Genomic DNA, 16,796 nt, shown 5'->3' with positions numbered 1-16,796 from the left:
ACGGGGGGCTCACAGTCTCCATCTCCATTTTACAGCTGAGGAAACGAAGCCCAGAGAAGCGAAAGGACTCGCCCGAGGTCACGCGGCAGATGAGTGGCAGAGCCGGGATTAGAACCCAGGTCCTTCCGACTCCCAGGCCCGGGCTCGAGCCGCTACGCCGCGGCTCGGGAGCGGTGCCTGTGTTCGCGGGGATGCTTGAGCAGACTCTAAGATCAATGTGGGTGGGGCTCTGTCTGTTCTATTGTTCTGTGGGCCTCTCCCAAGCGCCCAGTACAGTGCTCTGCACGCAGTAAGCGCTCAGTAAGTACGATCGACTGATGAACTGATAGGAGTCCCACCAGAGAAACACTGGAGGGCACCTGACTGCTTACTCCTTTAGTAGTTCTTAATGTATTCATCCACGGGGATTCCCGCTCTTTCTTTTCATCGTTGCTTTCTTCATTCAATCACATTTACCGAGCGCTTACGGAGCGCAGACCTCTGTACTGAGCGCTTCGCTCTCTTCAGACTATTGTGAGCTCGCCGCTTTATGCCCGCTCGTCTCCCCCGCTAGACTGTAAGCTCCTTGAAGGCCGAAACCCCAATATAGTTTTCTCTCCGGGCTCCCCAAGCTGAAGGAAAATCAGGGATGGAGAGGGGAGAGTCGGAGGGTCCGTTCTGGGTCACTGGGGGACAGTCAGGGATAATAACAATGAAAATGATTATTATTATGGCACTCGTTAAGCACTTACAATGTGCCAAGCACTGGGGTGGATATAAGGTAACGAGGTTGTCCCACGCGGGGCTCACAGTCTCCATCCCCATTTGACAGAGGAGGGAACCGAGGCCCAGAGAAGTCAAGTGACTGGCCCGAGGTCACCCAGCGGACAAGTGGCGGGGCCGGGATTAGAACCCACGACCTCCGACTCCCGAGCCCGGGCTCTCGCCGCTGGGCCGTGCTGCTTCTCGACGGAGAAGCGTGAAGGATGGAGAGGGGAGAGGCAGGGGTGTCGGGTGGTCCCCGCCGGGTCACTGGGGGGGGCAGAGACTGAGGATTGTGTGTGTGTGTGTGTGTCCCCGCGTGGACCTAGAAGTGCGTGTGAGTAGAGGCATGTGGGTGTTAGGTTTGCGCACGCGGAAACCGTTACGTGACCATATTTGGCCAATTCTTCCCTCCCAGGGCCCTGAGAGTCAATTCTCCCCGCGCCGCCCGCCCGGGCGGCCCCAGCTCACCGGTTTCCGGCCTCCGGGCCGGTGCCCGCAGGCCCCGTGGGGGCGAGGAGGGTCCCTGGGGGGGGAGGGGGGACGCCCCCCGCCCCTCGCCTGCCGCCCGGGGCATCTATTTGGGGAAAGAAACGCAGCCAGGGCCGGGGCCCCGATCCAAACCCCAGCTCTGACCACCCACCGGGCTTCAGTGCCCCGGCTTCAGTGCCCCGGGGAAGGGGGGCGGGGGGCCGGCGCCCTGCAGGCGACCCCCCGACCCGGGGTCCGGGCGAACCCGATGGGCTCTCGGCCTTCCCGGAGACCCAGGGGCCAGAGGAAAGCGGGATCTCTCTCCATCTGCTGTGCGCGGGGCCCCGGGCCGGGCGTCTACTACGTGCTGGAGTCCTACTGCGAGCGGAGTCTCGTGCCGGGAGACCCCCGAGGTTGTGAGTCCCGCGTGCCGCAGGAACCCCGTCCGATCCGTTCGTATCCACCCCAGTGCTTAGTACAGTGCCCGGCACGTTAGCGCTTAACACATCCCACACATTATTATTGTGAGCAGAGCACTGTGCCGGGTATCTACTGTGTGCAGAGCACTGGGCTGGCGTCCTCCTGTGAGCAGAGCCCTAGGCTGGGCATCTACTGCGGGCAGAGCTCTGGGCTGGGGGGGGGGGGGGTCGACCGTGAGCAGAGCACCGGGCTAGGCATCTACCGTGGGCGGAACGCTGTGCTGGAGTCCTCCTGTGAGCGAAGCACCGTGGCAGATATAATAATAATAACGATGATGGTATTTGTTAAGCGCTTACTCTGTGCCAAGCACTGTTCTAAATGCTGGGGGAGATATGAGGTCATCGGGGTGTCCCACGTGGGGCTCACGGCCTTCATCCCCCTTTTCCAGATGAGGGAACCGAGGCCCAGAGAAGTGGAGCGACTCGCCCAAAGTCACGCAGCCAAGTGGCGGAGGCGGGATTAGAACCCCCGACCTCTGACTGCCCAGCCCGGGCTCTGTCCGCTGAGCCGCGCTGCTTCTCTGGACTGATCTCCCAGGGGCAGGGCAGAGGTTCCGGACACTTCGGCCTCCTGCTCTGTTTCCAGGCCGTTCCCGGGACCCAGGCGAGAGAGCACGCGGCCAGAGAAGTGAAATGAATCGCCCGAGGTCACCCAGCAGACGAGTGGCGGAGCCGGGATGAGAACCCACGACCTTCTGACTCCCAGGCCCGTGCTCATTCCACGCTGCGGAAAGAGCACGGGCTGAGGAGTCAGGGGTCATGGGTTCAAATCCCCCTTGTCACCCGGGTGACTTTAGGCAAGTCACCTCACTTCTCTATGCCTGTTACCTCATCTGGAAAATGGGGATGAAAGACCGTGAGCCCCACGTGGGACGACCTGATGACCTCGTGTGTCCCACCAGCGCTTAGAACAGTGCCTTGCACAATGTAAGCGCTTACCAAATGCCATCATCATCATTATTATTCTAAATAATAGCAGATAGCGTTGATCTACGCCGGGGGCCAGGTGAGGTAGCGCGGACCCTGCCCCCGGGACCCAGGAGAGACATGCCAGGTGCCCCGTCTCCCCTCCCTCTGCCCGTAGGGGCCGTGACCCCCGCAATCTGGGGATCAGTTTCCCGGGGCCTCTCCGGGCCTGTTTTTCCGCTTCCCGCCCGGGGAGCGGGGGCGGAAGGTGACCCGGGTCACGGACACACTCGGAAGGGGGGCCGGGCCGAGCGACCGGTCCCGCAGGCCGGGGGGAGCCTCGCGGGGACGTCCGGCAGGAAGCCGCGGCCCGGCGTCCGCCCCGACGCTGTCGCCCGCCCCCGGTCGATTCTGGCTTCTGGTTTCCCCGGCCCTTCGGCGGAAAAGGGGAATTTAACGTTCACTGCGAGGGACAGTGGGTAGAGCCCGGGCGTCAGAAGGTCTTGGGTTCTCATCCCGGCCCCGCCACTTGTCTGCCGTGTGACCTGGGGGAAATCACGTCACTTCTCTGGGCCTCGGTGACCTCGTCGGTCGAACGGCGACGAAGACCGGGAGCCCCACGTGGGACAGCGTCCATCCCGGTGTTCAGTACGGTGCCAGGTACATAGTAAGCGCTAAACAAACACCGTAATTATTCTTACCGATGAGGCAATCTAGGTCCGGAGAGGGTCTCGCCTGAGGTCGTACGTCAAGCGGCGTGGCCCGGGCCTCGATACCTTGGACAAGTCACTTCCCTTCTCTGGGCCTCAGGCTCTTCATCTGTAAAACGGGGGTCAAGACTGTGAGCCCCCCCATGGGACAGGGACCGTGTCCCACCTGATTACCTCGAATCGACCCCCGCGCTTAGTACAGTGCCTGGCGCGTAGTAAGCGCTTGATAACATTAAAACAAAAAAGCCGGGGGGAGGAACCGGTGCTGAAATCCAGGTGGGAAGGGGTGCAGATGAGAACACCTCCCACTGGTCTACACAGCCCCTCGGCGGTCAGGATTCACCCCAGGATCAATCCGTCAATCAGAGGCATTTATTCATTTATTCACCGCAGGGTCAATCTGTCAATCAGAGGCATTCATTCATTGCTCACCGCAGGGTCAATCTGTCAGTCACAGGCATTTTAGTCAATGCTTACCGTGTGCAGAACGCTAAACTAAGTGTTTGGGAGAGGACAATACCACAGAATTAGCAGATACGACGATCGATCGACCAATCGGGGTTCTTTAGAGCAGGGTAAGCAACCCTCTGGTCATCCGGAGGTGTCTGAGGGGGGAAAGATTTCCAGGGTCTTGGGAGTCTGGAGGGAATGTTTGCGGAGGACAGAGTTTAGTTTCCACTTTCTGCAGTAGTTTACTACTTTCCACTGAGCCACGCGGCATAGGAAGAGCACAGGCCTGGGAGTCAGGAGGTGGTGGGTTCTAATCCCGGCTCCGGCTGCTTGTCCGCTGGGTGACCTTGCCGAGGCGAGGGCATAAAGGGCAGAGAGGCCTCATTTTCTGAATAGCTTCCAGTGACAAAGCTGACTTTGGGAAAGAAGAAGAAAAAGGAGGAGGAAGAGGAAAAGAAAACGGTAATAATGGTATTTTTTCAGCACTTACTACGTGCCGGGCACTGTCCTAAGCGCTGGGGGGATACCGGCAAACCGGGTTGGACTCAATCCGGGTCCCACGTGGGGCCCCCAGTCTCCATCCCCATTTTCCAGAGGAGGGAACTGAGGCCCTCAAAAGTGAAGTGACTTGCCCAGGGTGACGCAGCAGACAAGTGGTGGAGGCAGGATCAGAACCCATGACCTCCTGACTCCCCGGCCCGGGCTCCACCCACCAGGCCACGCTGCTTTTTAATCATCATGGTATTTGTCGATTAGACCGTGCGCCCGTCAAACGGCAGGGACCGTCTCTATCTGTTGCCGACTTGTTCGGTCCGAGCGCTTAGTCCAGTGCTCTGCACCTAGGAAGCGCTCACTAAATACTATTGAATGAATGAGGGAATGTTGAGCACCCAGCGAGGACTGTGGTTGACGCCACGCAATCAGATTCATAATTTCGTTTTCTATTAATGCCTGCCTGCCCCCTCTGGACCGTCAGTTCGTCGTGGACTGTTTAGTGTGGTATGGTCCTCTCCCGAGCGTTTAGCACAGCGCTCCGCACAGTAAGCGCTCAATAAATACCATGGACTGATTGTAACCGAGGGAGCTCTGCTGCCCCCTCGTGTCTGAACTGAGTCGCTACCTGCACTGGCCGAGCGCTTTCATTCATTCAGTCCTATTTATTGAGCGCTTACTGTGTGCAGAGCGCTGTGCTAAGCGCTTGGGAGAGTCCAATAGAACAATAAACAGCGCCATCCCCTGCCCACGAGGAGCTGACGGTCTAGAGGGGGAGACAGAAGGGAATGGAAATAAATAAATGAGGGAGGGGGACCTGAGCGGCGAGGGGCTGGGAGGGGGGGGATGGAAAAATAATAATAACGATGTTGGTCTTTGTTAAGCGCTTACTACGTGCAGAGCACCGTTCTAAGCGCTGGGGGAGATACAGGGTCATCGGGTCGTCCCACGGGAGGCTCGCCGTCTTCATCCCCGTTTTCCAGATGAGGTCACTGAGGCCCAGAGAAGTGACTCGCCCCAAGTCACACAGCTGACGAGCGGCAGATCCGGGATTCGAACCCGCGACCTCCGACTCCCAAGCCCGGGCTCTTTCCACTGAGCCCCGCTGCTTCCCCTAAGCAGCAGCTAGCGCTTAGAACGTAGTAAGCGCTTAACAATCACCATCATCATCATCATCATTATTAAGTCTGGAGACTGGGGTGGGGAGAGACGGGAGGCGGGGAGGTCAGCGAGGAGAATGATGCGGTAAAAATAATAATAATAATGTGGGTATTTGTTAAGCACTTCCAAGCACTTGGTACATTCAGTGGTCTGCACATAGTAAGCGCTCAGTAAATACTATTGAATGAATGAATGAATGAATGAATACTATGTGCAGAGCACTGTTCTAAGCGCTGAGGTAGATACAGGGTGATCAGGTCGTCCCACGTGGGGCTCACAGCCTTAATCCCCATTTTCCAGACGAGGTCACTGAGGCCCAGAGACGTGACATGACTCGCCCACAGTCACACAGCTGCCAAGTGGCGGAGCCGGGAAACGCCCTGGCGAACACACTCTGCACCCCTCACCCATTTAGAGCCCGGGCTTTGGAGTCAGAGGTCATGGGCTCGAATCCCGCCTCCGCCACTTGGCAGCTGTGACCGCGGGCGAGTCGCTTCACTTCTCTGTGCCTCGGTTCCCTCATCCGTCAAATGGGGGATTAAGACTGTGAGCCCCACGTGGGACAACCTGATTCCCCTGTGTCTCCCCCGGCGCTCAGTACAGTGCTCTGCACATAGTAAGCGCTTAACAAACGCCAACATTATTATCATTATTCCACCCCTGGACCGGATAGGGTCTCGGCCTTGTAGTCCGGGGTGGGGAAGAAAGAGAGGAGGAAGGAGGAGGGAGGCGCCGAGAAGTTGTGGTTGCTAGGGGCCAATGGCCGACTGTGTTGGGCATTGCCCTGCCAAGGGGAATTGGCGTCTAATCCGCCCTCAGCCCCGGGCATTTGAGCTGCGTTGCCCTGGGAAACACTCAGGGGAGGCGGGAGGGAGGGAGGCTCGGGCCTCATCGGCCCCCGGCTGGTAAAGGCGCTGCGGGGGAGACAAGATGGCCCCCTCCAACGCCGTCCCTCTTTCTCCCCGTCTGAGGGAGAAGGACAATTTCACATTTCTCCATTCCTCAGAGTGAGGAAACCCAGGCCCACGGAGGTTCAGTGACCGGCCCAAGGGGCGGGTCAGGGACGGCGCAGAGGCCCAGCCCGTGGTCGGCCCACCGAGCAAGCCTGCCGCCGTGTTCATTCGTTCGATAGTATCTACTGAGCGCTTCCTACGTGCAGAGCACTGTACTAAGCGCTTGGAACGGACAGATCGGCAACAGACGGAGACCATCCCCGCCACTGACGGGCTCACAGCCTACAGTTAACGCAGAGATGCAGCGCGGCTCAGTGGAAAGAGCCCGGGCTTGGGAGTCCGAGGTCACGGGTTCGAATCCTAGCCCCGCCGCTCGTCAGCTGGGTGACCGCGGGCGAGTCGCTTCACTTCTCTGGGCCTCAGCGACCTCGTCCGTCAAATGGGGATGAAGACCGGGAGCCTCACGTGGGACGACCCGACGACCCCGTATCTCCCCCAGCGCTTAGAACGGTGCTCTGCACGGAGTAAGCGTTTAACAAATACCAACGTTATTATTATTACTCCCAGTGCCCTCACCCCATAACTAGGGCCCCGAAGCAGGGTAGTGGATTGGACGACGCTCCCAGAGCACAGCCCGGCCCCCGGGCAACCCGAGGAACAGCGTTGTGCCCAGCCCACCCCTTCAAAATACACAAACACACACACGGGCGGGTGTCCTGGGAGCTGGGGGTGGGGGGGGGGGAGGAAGGAGGGAAAAGAGGAGGAGGGAGAGAGACGAGGAGGAGGAGGAGGAGGAGGAAGGGGGCAGGACAGAAGGGAGAGTGGAAGGGGCGAGAGGAGACAGAGAGGAGGGTGACACGGAGGAGAGGGTGAGAGACTGAAAAAGGGGGAAGAGATGGATAGGAGGCTAAGAGATGGATAGGAAGGTGAGAGACAGAGGAGGGGGAGAGACAGCAAGGGGGGTGGGAGACAGAGAGGAGGGGGAGACACAGAGGAGGGGGAGAGACAAAAGAGGGGGAGAGACAGAAAGGTGGGTGGGAGACGGAGAGGAGGGGGAGAGACAGAGGAGGCTGAAAGGCAGAAGGGGGGAGACAGAGAAGAGGGTGAGAGACAGAAGGGGGTGAGAGACGGAGGGCGAGAGACCGAGAGAAGGGTGAGAGACAGAGGAGGGTGAGACACAGAAAGGTGGGTGGGAGACGGAGGGGCGGGTGAGAGAGGGAGGGCGAGAGAGCGAGAGAAGGGTGCGAGACAGAGGAAGGCAGCAGAGAGGACTTAATTCCATTTCTTCATTCCATTTTTAAAAGCGGGGAGAGGGAGGAAAGCGGGGAGTCCGAAACCGTCCTTTCGGTGGGCGCACACAGCCCCCCCCCCCCACTTCACAGACACACACAGACACGAACATGCCGAAGGAGGGGAGGGTCCCGTGTGGTCCCGTCCCCTCAGCACCGTACTCGTCCGCTCAGGAAACGTGCATCGCCTCGATTCTATTTAGTCGCCATCGTGTTCACGAGACGTTCTTCCCCTCGACTCTATCGATCGCCACCGTTCTCGTCCGTCCGTCTCCCCCGATCGGACCGTGAGCCCGTCGAACGGCGGGGACCGTCTCTATCTGTCGCCGACTCGTTCGTTCCGAGCGCTCAGTCCGGTGCTCTGCGCATAGTAAGCGCTCAATAGATACCATCGAATGAACGCACGGTCCGAGGTCACGGGGTGACCGGGAACCTCCCGACAGCGGAGACGAGACGAGACCCCCGAGGGCGGAGAAGCCCGGGAGCGAGCCCCGGATCCGACCCCCAGGGTAAGGTCGCGTGCCCCCCGACCCCAATCTGGGCCTCACCCCGTCGGGCCCACCCCGGGGGTCCCGGTTCGGGGGCGGGGCGGCCCGGTCCGGTCCGCCAGGCCCGTCGGCCCCCAACGCCGCGCCGAGAGAGAAACCGAGGCACGGCGGGACCTCCGGAGACTTCCCCGGGGCCCCGCACGCGATAAGCGCTCGATGGCCACCGTGGCCGCCGCCTCCGTCTCCCCCGGCTCCTCTCGTCCGATTATCGGCCCGGCGCTCAACCCGTAGCAGCGCCCAGTAGATAGCACCGAAGAAGGCATGGGATGAGGTGGGGTCCCCCCCAGCGCCAGGCCGTCTTCAACCCCGATTTGCCCCCTCAGGGACCCGGGCGGCGGACGAGGTCCGGCCCGGGGGGAGCCGGCGGACCCCCTCGCCTCCTCGGGGCCTTCACGCCGTCGACGGGGACGAGGCCTCCTCCTCCCCGGAGGCCGCGGCCCACCCGGGCGGCGACGGCCGCCCGAGGACCGCGTGCAAGACGCCGGACCGCCTGCGGCTCCGCGAGGGGGCCGGGGGGGCCCGCTGCCTCCGCCGCCGCGGGCCCCCCGAGCCCGAGAGGGTCCCGTCCCTGCCCGAGATCTCTGGGCACGCGACAGCCCGCCGCCCGCCCGGGGAAGGAAGGGCTTCTCGGGAGCGCTCGCTGTCTCTCCCCCTTCCTCCCCGTTGCAGGGGCGGGGGAGTACCCCATCAGCCCGGGGGGAGCCCTCCCTGCCTCAGTCTCCCCCCCCCGCCCCGGGGGGACCCCGGCCCAAATAAAGGGAGGGTTCAGTCGACCGCGCCGTATCCGTGACCCCGTCGGCGCGGCTACCGACGGGATGTCTGTCTCCCCCCCCTCCCCGATAACGATCAGGGTATCGGTTAAGTGCTACGTGCCTGGCACTGTACTAAGCGCTGGGGCGGATAAGACTGCGGGTAGGCACCGTCTTCAGCGCCGCACTGTACTCTCCCAAGCGCTCTGCACGCAGTAAGCGCTCAATAAATACAACTGAGTGAATGCCTCCTGCCGGGCGGGGGTGGCGGGGAGAGACCGAGCTCACAGCGGACTGCGTGCTAAACGCCGCACTCGACGCGGGGGGGGGGGGGGTCAAGGGTGACGGAGGGCGTCGCAACGGTAGATGGAGGTCTGCCCGTTGTCCGGCAGGGACGGTCTCTCTCGCGCGCCCGATCGGACTCTCCGAGCGTTCAGTACGGCGGTCGGCCCACGGTAAGCGCTCAGTCGACAGGATCGGACGGACGAACGGTGGGGTCGCTCCACCCGGGTTCCGATCCCGGCTCCCGGCCGTGCGACCTGGGGCTTCCCTCCTCCGGGGCCTCGGTTTCCTCATCGGAGAAACGGGGCTCTGGCGCCCGGTCTTCCTCCCCTGGGACGGCGAGCCCCGCGAGGGACAGGGACCGGGTCCGTTCCGATTATTTTAGGGTCTACCCTGGCGCTCGGCACGGGGCTTGGCACACACTGGGCGCTCACCGGATTACGCCCATTTACGACCACGACGAGACTGAGACGCGGCGTAGGCCCGGGGGAGGGAGCCCGGGCCTGGGGGTCCGAGGACCCGGGTTCTAATCCCGGCTCCGCCCGACGTGCGACCTGGGGCAAGTCGCTTCACTTCTCTGGGCCTCGGTTCCCTCATCTGCAAAATGGGGACGAAGACTGGCGGCCCCGCGCGGGACCACCTGATGACCTTGGATCCCCCCCCGCCCCCCGCCGCCACAGGGCTGAGGTCACGTCGCAGCCGGGATCGGAACCCGGGTCTCCTGCCTCCCGGGCGCGTGCCCCTTCTATTAGCCCGCTCTGCTTCTCCGGTCACTTCCCACGTCTGTCGACCCCTGGCTCCCAAGCGGCGTGGCTCGGTGGCAAGAGCCCGGGCTTGGGAGTCGGGGGTGGCGGGTTCGAATCCCGCCTCCGCCGCTCAGGAGCTGTGCGACCGTGAGCAAGTCACTTCCCTTCTCTGGGCCTCAGTTCCCTCATCTGTCAAATGGGGATGAAGACTGAGAGCTCCACGTGGGACAACCTGACGACCTCGTATCCCCCCCCTCCCCCCCCCAGCGCTCAGAACAGTGCTTCGCACGTAGTAAGCACTTAAACACCATTGAGAAGCAGCGTGGCTCAGTGGAAAGAGCCCGGGCTCGGGAGTCAGAGGTCGTGGGTTCTAATCCCGCCTCCACCGCTTGTCAGCGGTGGGACCTTGGGCCAGTCACTTCACTTCTCTGGGCCTCAGTGACCTGATCTGGAAAACGGGGATGAGGACTACGAGCCCCACGTGGGACCGCCAGATGACCCCGTATCATCGACCGCAGCGCTTAGAACGGTGCTTGGCCCGTAGTAAGCGCTTAACAAATGCCTTATTATTAAGCACTTCAAAACCGTCTTTATTATTACTCTTACGGGTGTGTTCTAGCCCCCCCCCCCCCCCGCCCCGGGATGGTCTCGGCCCTCTCCCCCAACACCCTCCCCCCCGACTACAAGACCGAGGCCCCCGACTCCAGCCCCCCGGACCCCCCCGCCCCCCAAAGGTGCCGTCCCTCTCCCCCCTCCTCTAGGCCCGACGGACCCGCCACCGGCGGGGGGCCGGGAGGCCGAGGCGGCTCCGGCCGGTCTTCCGCGGGCCGGGCTACTCGGGCTCTCGGCCGTGGGGTCGGGCCCTCAGGCGCCTCTCCAGGTCCAGCAGCTGGCCGTACAGCTCGTCGGCGGCCTCCTCTTCCACGTCCATCTGTGAGGGGCTTCGGCCCGTCAGCCCCGCCCCGCCCCCGGGCGCCCGGCCCGCAGGAAGCGCCCCGGCGGGGTCCGTTACGCCCTCCCCGCCCGAGGGCGCCCCGCGGCCCCCACCCCCCCCCCTCGGTCCCCCCGCCTCACCTTCTGCGCCCTCACGTAGTTGCGTCCCAGCCCGCTGGTGGAGCTGTGGTATTTGGTCAGGGGGTTCAGGGACTCCGGGGTCTGGTGAAACAGCCACACCTGGAAACGGGGGGACACGGGGCCCGGGATGGGGGGGCGGGGACCGGGCCGATCCCCCGAATCCCCCCCCGCCCCGCCCCGACGCTACCTGTCCGTGCCGGTCCCACGCGGGGCCCGGGCTCCACCCCCATTTTGCAGATGAGGTCACCGAGGCCCCGAGACGGGAAGCGACTTTCCCAAGGCCGGGACCGGAACCCGGGCCCGCCCGACGCCCCGGTCCGACGGGGCGGGGGCGGCGTCTTACCGAGGCCTCGGCGCCGTTGTAGGGGGTCATCGTGAAGGAGTTCACGAAGAAGCGCAGCTGGGCGGGAGGGGAGGGAGGGCGAGACGTTACTCGGCGGTAGGCGCTCCGCAAAAGTACCGCTGACGATCCGCGCCGCGGGCACCCACCAGCCACAGGATGGGCGCGAGGAGGGTCCAGACGAACGGAGGCAGGATGCCGTACGTCAGTTTGGTCAGGACGGTGCCCGGGCAGGTCACGCTCGAGTAGACGCCCTGGCGACACAGACGGGGCCCCCGACACGCGCTCTCCCTCACGCGCTCCCCGGCTCCGACCTCCCACCCCCGGCCCCGCGAGCTGCTAAGGAGAATACCCGATGAGGATGATAACGTTGGCATTTGGGCGCTTACTAGGGACGGGGCACCGTTCTGAGCGCTGGGGGAGATACGGGGGACTCGGGCCGTCCCGCCTGAGGCTCCCAGTCCTCCTCCCCGTTCTCCAGATGAGGTCACCGAGGCCCAGAGAGGTCAAGCGACTCGCCCACGGTCACCCAGCCGGCGAGTGGCGGAGCTGGGATTCGACCCCATGACCCCCGACTCCCGAGCCCGTCCGTATCTCTGGACGCCCCTTGACTTGTTCCGCCGCCCGTCTCCCCCCCCCCCCCCCCCCCCAGACCGGGAGCCCGTTGCGGGCGGGGACCGTCTCTCTCTGGGGCCGAATTATACCCTCCAAGCGCTCCGTACGTTGTTCCGCGCCCGGGCGGCGCTCGGTAGATAGGACCGAGCGAACGCCGGGGGCCGCGTGCAACCCCATTACGTGCCTGACCCGTTTCCGTCCCCGTCCGCCTCCCCCGTCGCCCCGGGCCCCTCACCTGGGCGTTGAGCTTGCGGTTGAGGGCGACGCTCAGCAGGTCGGTGACGTACTTGGACGAGCTGTAGGGCTCCCGGCCCCGGCTGTGCTGGACGTCGTCCAGGCTGAAGTTGGACCTCCGGGCGTTGCTCGAGGACGTCCAGACCAGGCGGGAGGGGGAGTCGGGGCGGCACAGCAGCGGCTCCAGCTCCCGGATCTGCGGGCGAGGCGGCCGGGCGGCCCTCCGGGAACGCGCCCCTCCGCCGGGCCTCCCCTCCGCCCCCACTTGGAATCGCGCTCCCGTCCCGGGCCCCGCTTCCTCGACGGAAATTAAGCTCCCCCTCCCTCCCTCCCTCCCTCCGGCGCTCGGTACAGCGCCCGGCCCGGCTCCTCACCCGCCGCCCCCATCCCGCGCCTCGCTCTCGTTCCCGCTTCCCCGCCGGCGAAACTCTAGGATGAAAGCCTCCCCGCTCCGGCCCGCTGCGGGCAGGGAACGTGTGTCTATCCTGTAAACGCTTAGCACGGTGCTCTGCGCGCGGCAGGCGCTCGGTAAATACGACCCAAGGCACCAACGTGGTTCTACCGCCCTCTCCCAAGGGCTCGGGACGGCGCTCGGCCCACGGTGGGCGCCAAATTCGTTCGATCGTATCTACCGCGCGCTTACCGCGGGCCGAGCGCCGTGCTAAGCGCTCGGAATGGGCAACGGAGAGAGGCCATCCCCACCCGACGACGGGCCGGCGGTCTAGAATAAGTCCCACCGAACCTCTCCGTGCCTCGGTCTCCCCATCCGTCCGAGGGGGATGAGGGCCGCGGGTCCCACCGGGTCTCCCCCGGCGCCGCGCTCGGGACGGTGCTCGGCCCGGGGTGAGCGCCCGAAAGGGCCCGCGGTGCTTATTTCTACCAGGACGAAGTGGCCGAAGACGTTGGTGGCGAACACCTCCCGCAGTCCGTCGGCCGTGGTGCCGTCCTCCTGGGTCAGCAGTCCGTCCGCGGTGGACATCACGTGGAACAGCTCTCTGCCGGACCGAGGGGGACGCCGAGTCGGGGGACGCCCGCCCCATCTGGCGCTTTTTAGTCGTTCAGTCGTATTTCCCGAGCGCTTACGGGGTGCCGAGCGCCGTACTGAGCGCTCGGGACGGACAAATCGGTAACAGCTACAGTCCCCGCCCTCCGAGGGGCTTACGGTCTCGGTATCCGTTAGGCGCCTACCCTCCGCCGGGCGCCGTACCGCGCGCTGGGGGGGTGGATTCGAGCCCATCGGGTCGGCCGCGGGGCCGCGTCCCAAGCAGCGAGGCTTAGCGGGGGGGGGGGGGGCCCGGGCATCAATGACGACGACAGCGCTGGTAGTTGTTAATCGCCCACCACGTGCCGAGCACCGTTCTAAGCGCCGGGGTGGACACGGGGGAATCGGGTCGTCCCCCGTGGGGCTCACCGTCTTCCTCCCCATTTGCCAGATGAGGTCACCGAGGCCCAGAGAAGTGACTCGCCCGCGGTCACACAGCCGACGGGTGGCGGAGCCGGCATTCGAACCCGTGACCTCCGACTCCCAAGCCCGGGCTCTTGCCACTGAGCCCCGCTGCTTCTCCAAGAGGCCCTGGGTTCGAATCCCGGCCCCGCCCCTCGTCCGCTTGGCGACCTTTACCTCCCTGGGCCTCGTTCCCTCTTCTCTAAAACGGGGGTGAAGACCGCGAGCCCCCCGTGGGACGGGGACCGGGTCCGACCCCATCGGCCGGGACCCGCCCCGGCGCGGCGCGCGGTACGAGCACGCCGGCATCCCGACGATGCAATAATCCCCATCTCCCGGATGAGGGAACCGAGGCCCAGAGAAGCGAGGTGACTGAGCACACGAGGGGAGGAGGCGAGGTCAGAATCCGGGTCCTCGCGACTCCCCGGCCCGGGCTCTACCCGCTGGGCCACGTTGCCGCCCCCCCCCCCCCCCGGAGGGACGGAGGCGAAAAACCGGGCGGGGAGATCCTCCCCCGGAGGGAAATTACCTGGAGAAAAAGCTGGAGACGAGCGCTTTGATGTTCAGTTTGGGGTTAGGCATGATCCCGGCGTTGAGGTACAGGAAGTCCAACCGCCGAAACCTGCGCGAGACGGACCCGCCGGCGTAGGCACGATGACACCGCTATCCGCCGAGCGGCCGACGGACGAGGTGACCGAGCGCCGGGGAGGCGAAGCGGCCCGCGCGGGGTCTCGCGCCGGACGGGGCCCGGCCCGGGTTGTCGGAGGCGGCGGGTTCCGATCCCGGTCCCGTCGCCGGGCGGACGGGGAGGGGGAGGCTTCGCCGGCCCCGCGGGTGGCATTTTAAGAGGAGCCCACCTGCGTCGGAGGTCCCGGGCGGCCCCGAGCACGGAGTCCAGGCTGCTGACGTCGAGGCGGACGGAGGAGAGGCGGGCGTCGGGGTGGGAGGCCAGCAGGGAGGCCCGGGCGGCCTCCGCCCGCCGCGGGTCGCGGCAGGCCAGGCACAGCCGGACCGAGTCGTCTTCGGCCAGGAGCCGCCGGCACAGCGCCAGCCCGATGCCGCTGCCCCCGAGGCGGGAACCCGTTCGGACGTCCGGGTCTACCGAGCGCTCGCCGCGCGCGGAGCCCTCGGGGGAGGGAGCCCTCCATCCCCTCCCGCTCCCCTCCTCCACCGCCCCCCGCCCGGCCCCGCTTTCCTCCGGCGCGGCCGAAAGAGCCCGGGCCGGGTTCGAATCCCCGCTCTGCCGCTCGGCGGCCGGGGGGGCGGGGGGGGGGGGCCGGGGCATCTCTCCGGGCCTCAGTGACCTCATCTGTCAAATGGGGATGAGCCGGGAGCCTCACGTGGGACAGCCTCACGACCCCGCACGGCTCAGTGGAAAGAGCCCGGGCTCTGGAGTCAGGACCCACGAGTTCGAATCCCGGCTCTGCCGCCTGTCAGCTGGGTGACCGCGGGCGAGTCACTTCACTTCTCTGGGCCTCGGTTCCCTCATCTGGAAAATGGGGGATTAACCGCGAGCCTCACGGGGGACATCCTGATTCCCCTGTATCTCCCCCAGCGCGTAGAACGGTGCTCTGCACCTAGCGGGCGCTTGACAAACGCCAACATCATCATTATTATTACGGGTTCGAATCCCGGCTCGGCCACCTGTCAGCCGTGGGACTGTGGGCGAGTCACTTCGCTCGTCGGCGCCTCAGTGGCCTCACCTGGAAAATGGGGATGAAGACTGGGAGCCCCACGGGGGACCACCTGATTCCCCCGTGTCTCCCCCAGCGCGTGGCACGTAGTGAGCGCTTAACGAACACCAACATTATTACGGCGCCGTGCTGGGCGCCGCCTTGTCCGTTCCAAGCGCTCGGCACAGCGCTCTGCGCGTAGTAGCGTGGGAAGCAGCGCGGCTCGGCGGAAAGAGCCCGGGCTTGGGAGTCGGGGGTCACGGGTTCGAATCCCGGCTCTGTCACTTGGCAGCTGCGTGACCTCGGGCGAGTCACTTAACTTCGGGCCTCGGTTCCCTCATCTGTCAAATGGGGATGAGGACGGTGAGCCTCCTCACGTGGGACCACCCGATGACCCTGTCTGTATCCCGGCGCTCGGAACAGTGCTCTGCACATAGTAAGCGCTTAACCAAATACCAACGTTATTATAGTAAGCGCTCCATAAATACTATCGAATGAACGAACGAATAATAAGCGCACCTGATTATTGACCATCGCCCCTCCCTGGGGCTGACCCGTGCTGTCCAAGCGCTTAAAACAGTGTATTTGTTAAGCGCTTACTATGTGCCGAGCACTGTTCTAAGCGCTGGGGGAGAGACCGGGGAATCAGGTTGTCCTCCGTGGGGCTCCCAGTCTTCATCCCCATTTTCCAGATGAGGGAACTGAGGCCCAGAGAAGTGAAGTGACCTGCCCACAGTCACCCAGCTGACAATAATACTAATAATGTTGGTATTTGTTGAGCGCTTACTATGTGCCGAGCACTGTTCTGAGCGCTGGGGTAGGTAGACACAGGGGAATCAGGTTGTCCCCCGTGGGGCTCCCGGTCTTCATCCCCATTTGACAGAGGAGGGAACTGAGGCCCAGAGAAGTGAAGTGACTCGCCCAAGGTCACCCAGCAGACAAGGGGCAGAGCTGGGATTCGAACTCATGACCTCGGACTCCAAAGCCCGTGCTCTTTCCACGGAGCCACGGAGAGCCGGGATCCGGCGCCCCGGAAGCGCTCAGCAAACACCGCCGAATCAATTCTAAGAGGGAGTCGGAGGCGCTGGGTTCCAATCCCGCCACGGGTCACCGCTTCGAGGACCTCGTCTGCAAAACGGGGGCGGGGAGGGGGTGGGGGGGGGGCGCCCCCACCTGCCCACCTCGCACGGACCCCGGGGGCGCACGGCCGCCCCGCCCCCGTTTTCCAGACGGGGACACTGAGGCCCGGAGGAGGGGAAGGGAGCCGGGGGGGGGGGGGGGTGGAGGGGCGCGGATTCGAACCCGGGTCCACGGCGCGGCCGTCCTCACCTGCTGGCGCCCGTCACCACCACCACCTTCCCCATGGCTCGCCCGACACGACGCGCCTGCGCGCCGCGCCCCGACACTCGCCCCCCGGGCCCCGCCCCCCCGCCCCGAGG

The 16,796-nt window shown here is 64.5% G+C and overlaps 1 protein-coding gene across 3 annotated transcripts; it reads right to left on the bottom strand.

The window, feature by feature from the left end:
- Positions 1–10,746: 10,746 nt before the first annotated feature.
- HSD17B7 (hydroxysteroid 17-beta dehydrogenase 7) lies at positions 10,747–16,761 on the bottom strand. Of its 3 annotated transcripts, none has more exons than XM_029081572.2 (9): positions 16,687–16,755; positions 14,542–14,745; positions 14,214–14,306; positions 12,983–13,235; positions 12,242–12,436; positions 11,541–11,645; positions 11,395–11,451; positions 11,052–11,150; positions 10,747–10,908 (listed from the first exon to the last, which is right to left on the bottom strand). In XM_029081572.2, exons 1-9 carry the CDS (start codon positions 16,719–16,721, stop codon positions 10,810–10,812), a joined length of 1,140 nt encoding a protein of 379 aa, XP_028937405.1. In that variant the 5' UTR covers positions 16,722–16,755; the 3' UTR covers positions 10,747–10,809. The 3 variants fall into 3 exon arrangements, with proteins under 3 accessions (XP_028937405.1, XP_028937406.1, XP_028937408.1); XM_029081573.2 differs by having other exon boundaries at positions 10,748–10,908; positions 13,121–13,235; positions 16,687–16,752; XM_029081575.1 differs by lacking the exons at positions 10,747–10,908; positions 11,052–11,150; positions 11,395–11,451; positions 11,541–11,645; positions 12,242–12,436 and adding an exon at positions 12,754–12,835 and having other exon boundaries at positions 12,914–13,235; positions 16,687–16,761.
- Between the last annotated feature and the right edge of the window lie 35 nt (positions 16,762–16,796).

Source organism: Ornithorhynchus anatinus, chromosome 16 (assembly GCF_004115215.2).
Source record: "Ornithorhynchus anatinus isolate Pmale09 chromosome 16, mOrnAna1.pri.v4, whole genome shotgun sequence".
NCBI lineage: Eukaryota > Metazoa > Chordata > Mammalia > Monotremata > Ornithorhynchidae > Ornithorhynchus > Ornithorhynchus anatinus.
The sequence above is the reverse complement of the archived record's forward strand: the minus strand, read 5'-3'. Positions and strand labels throughout refer to the sequence as shown.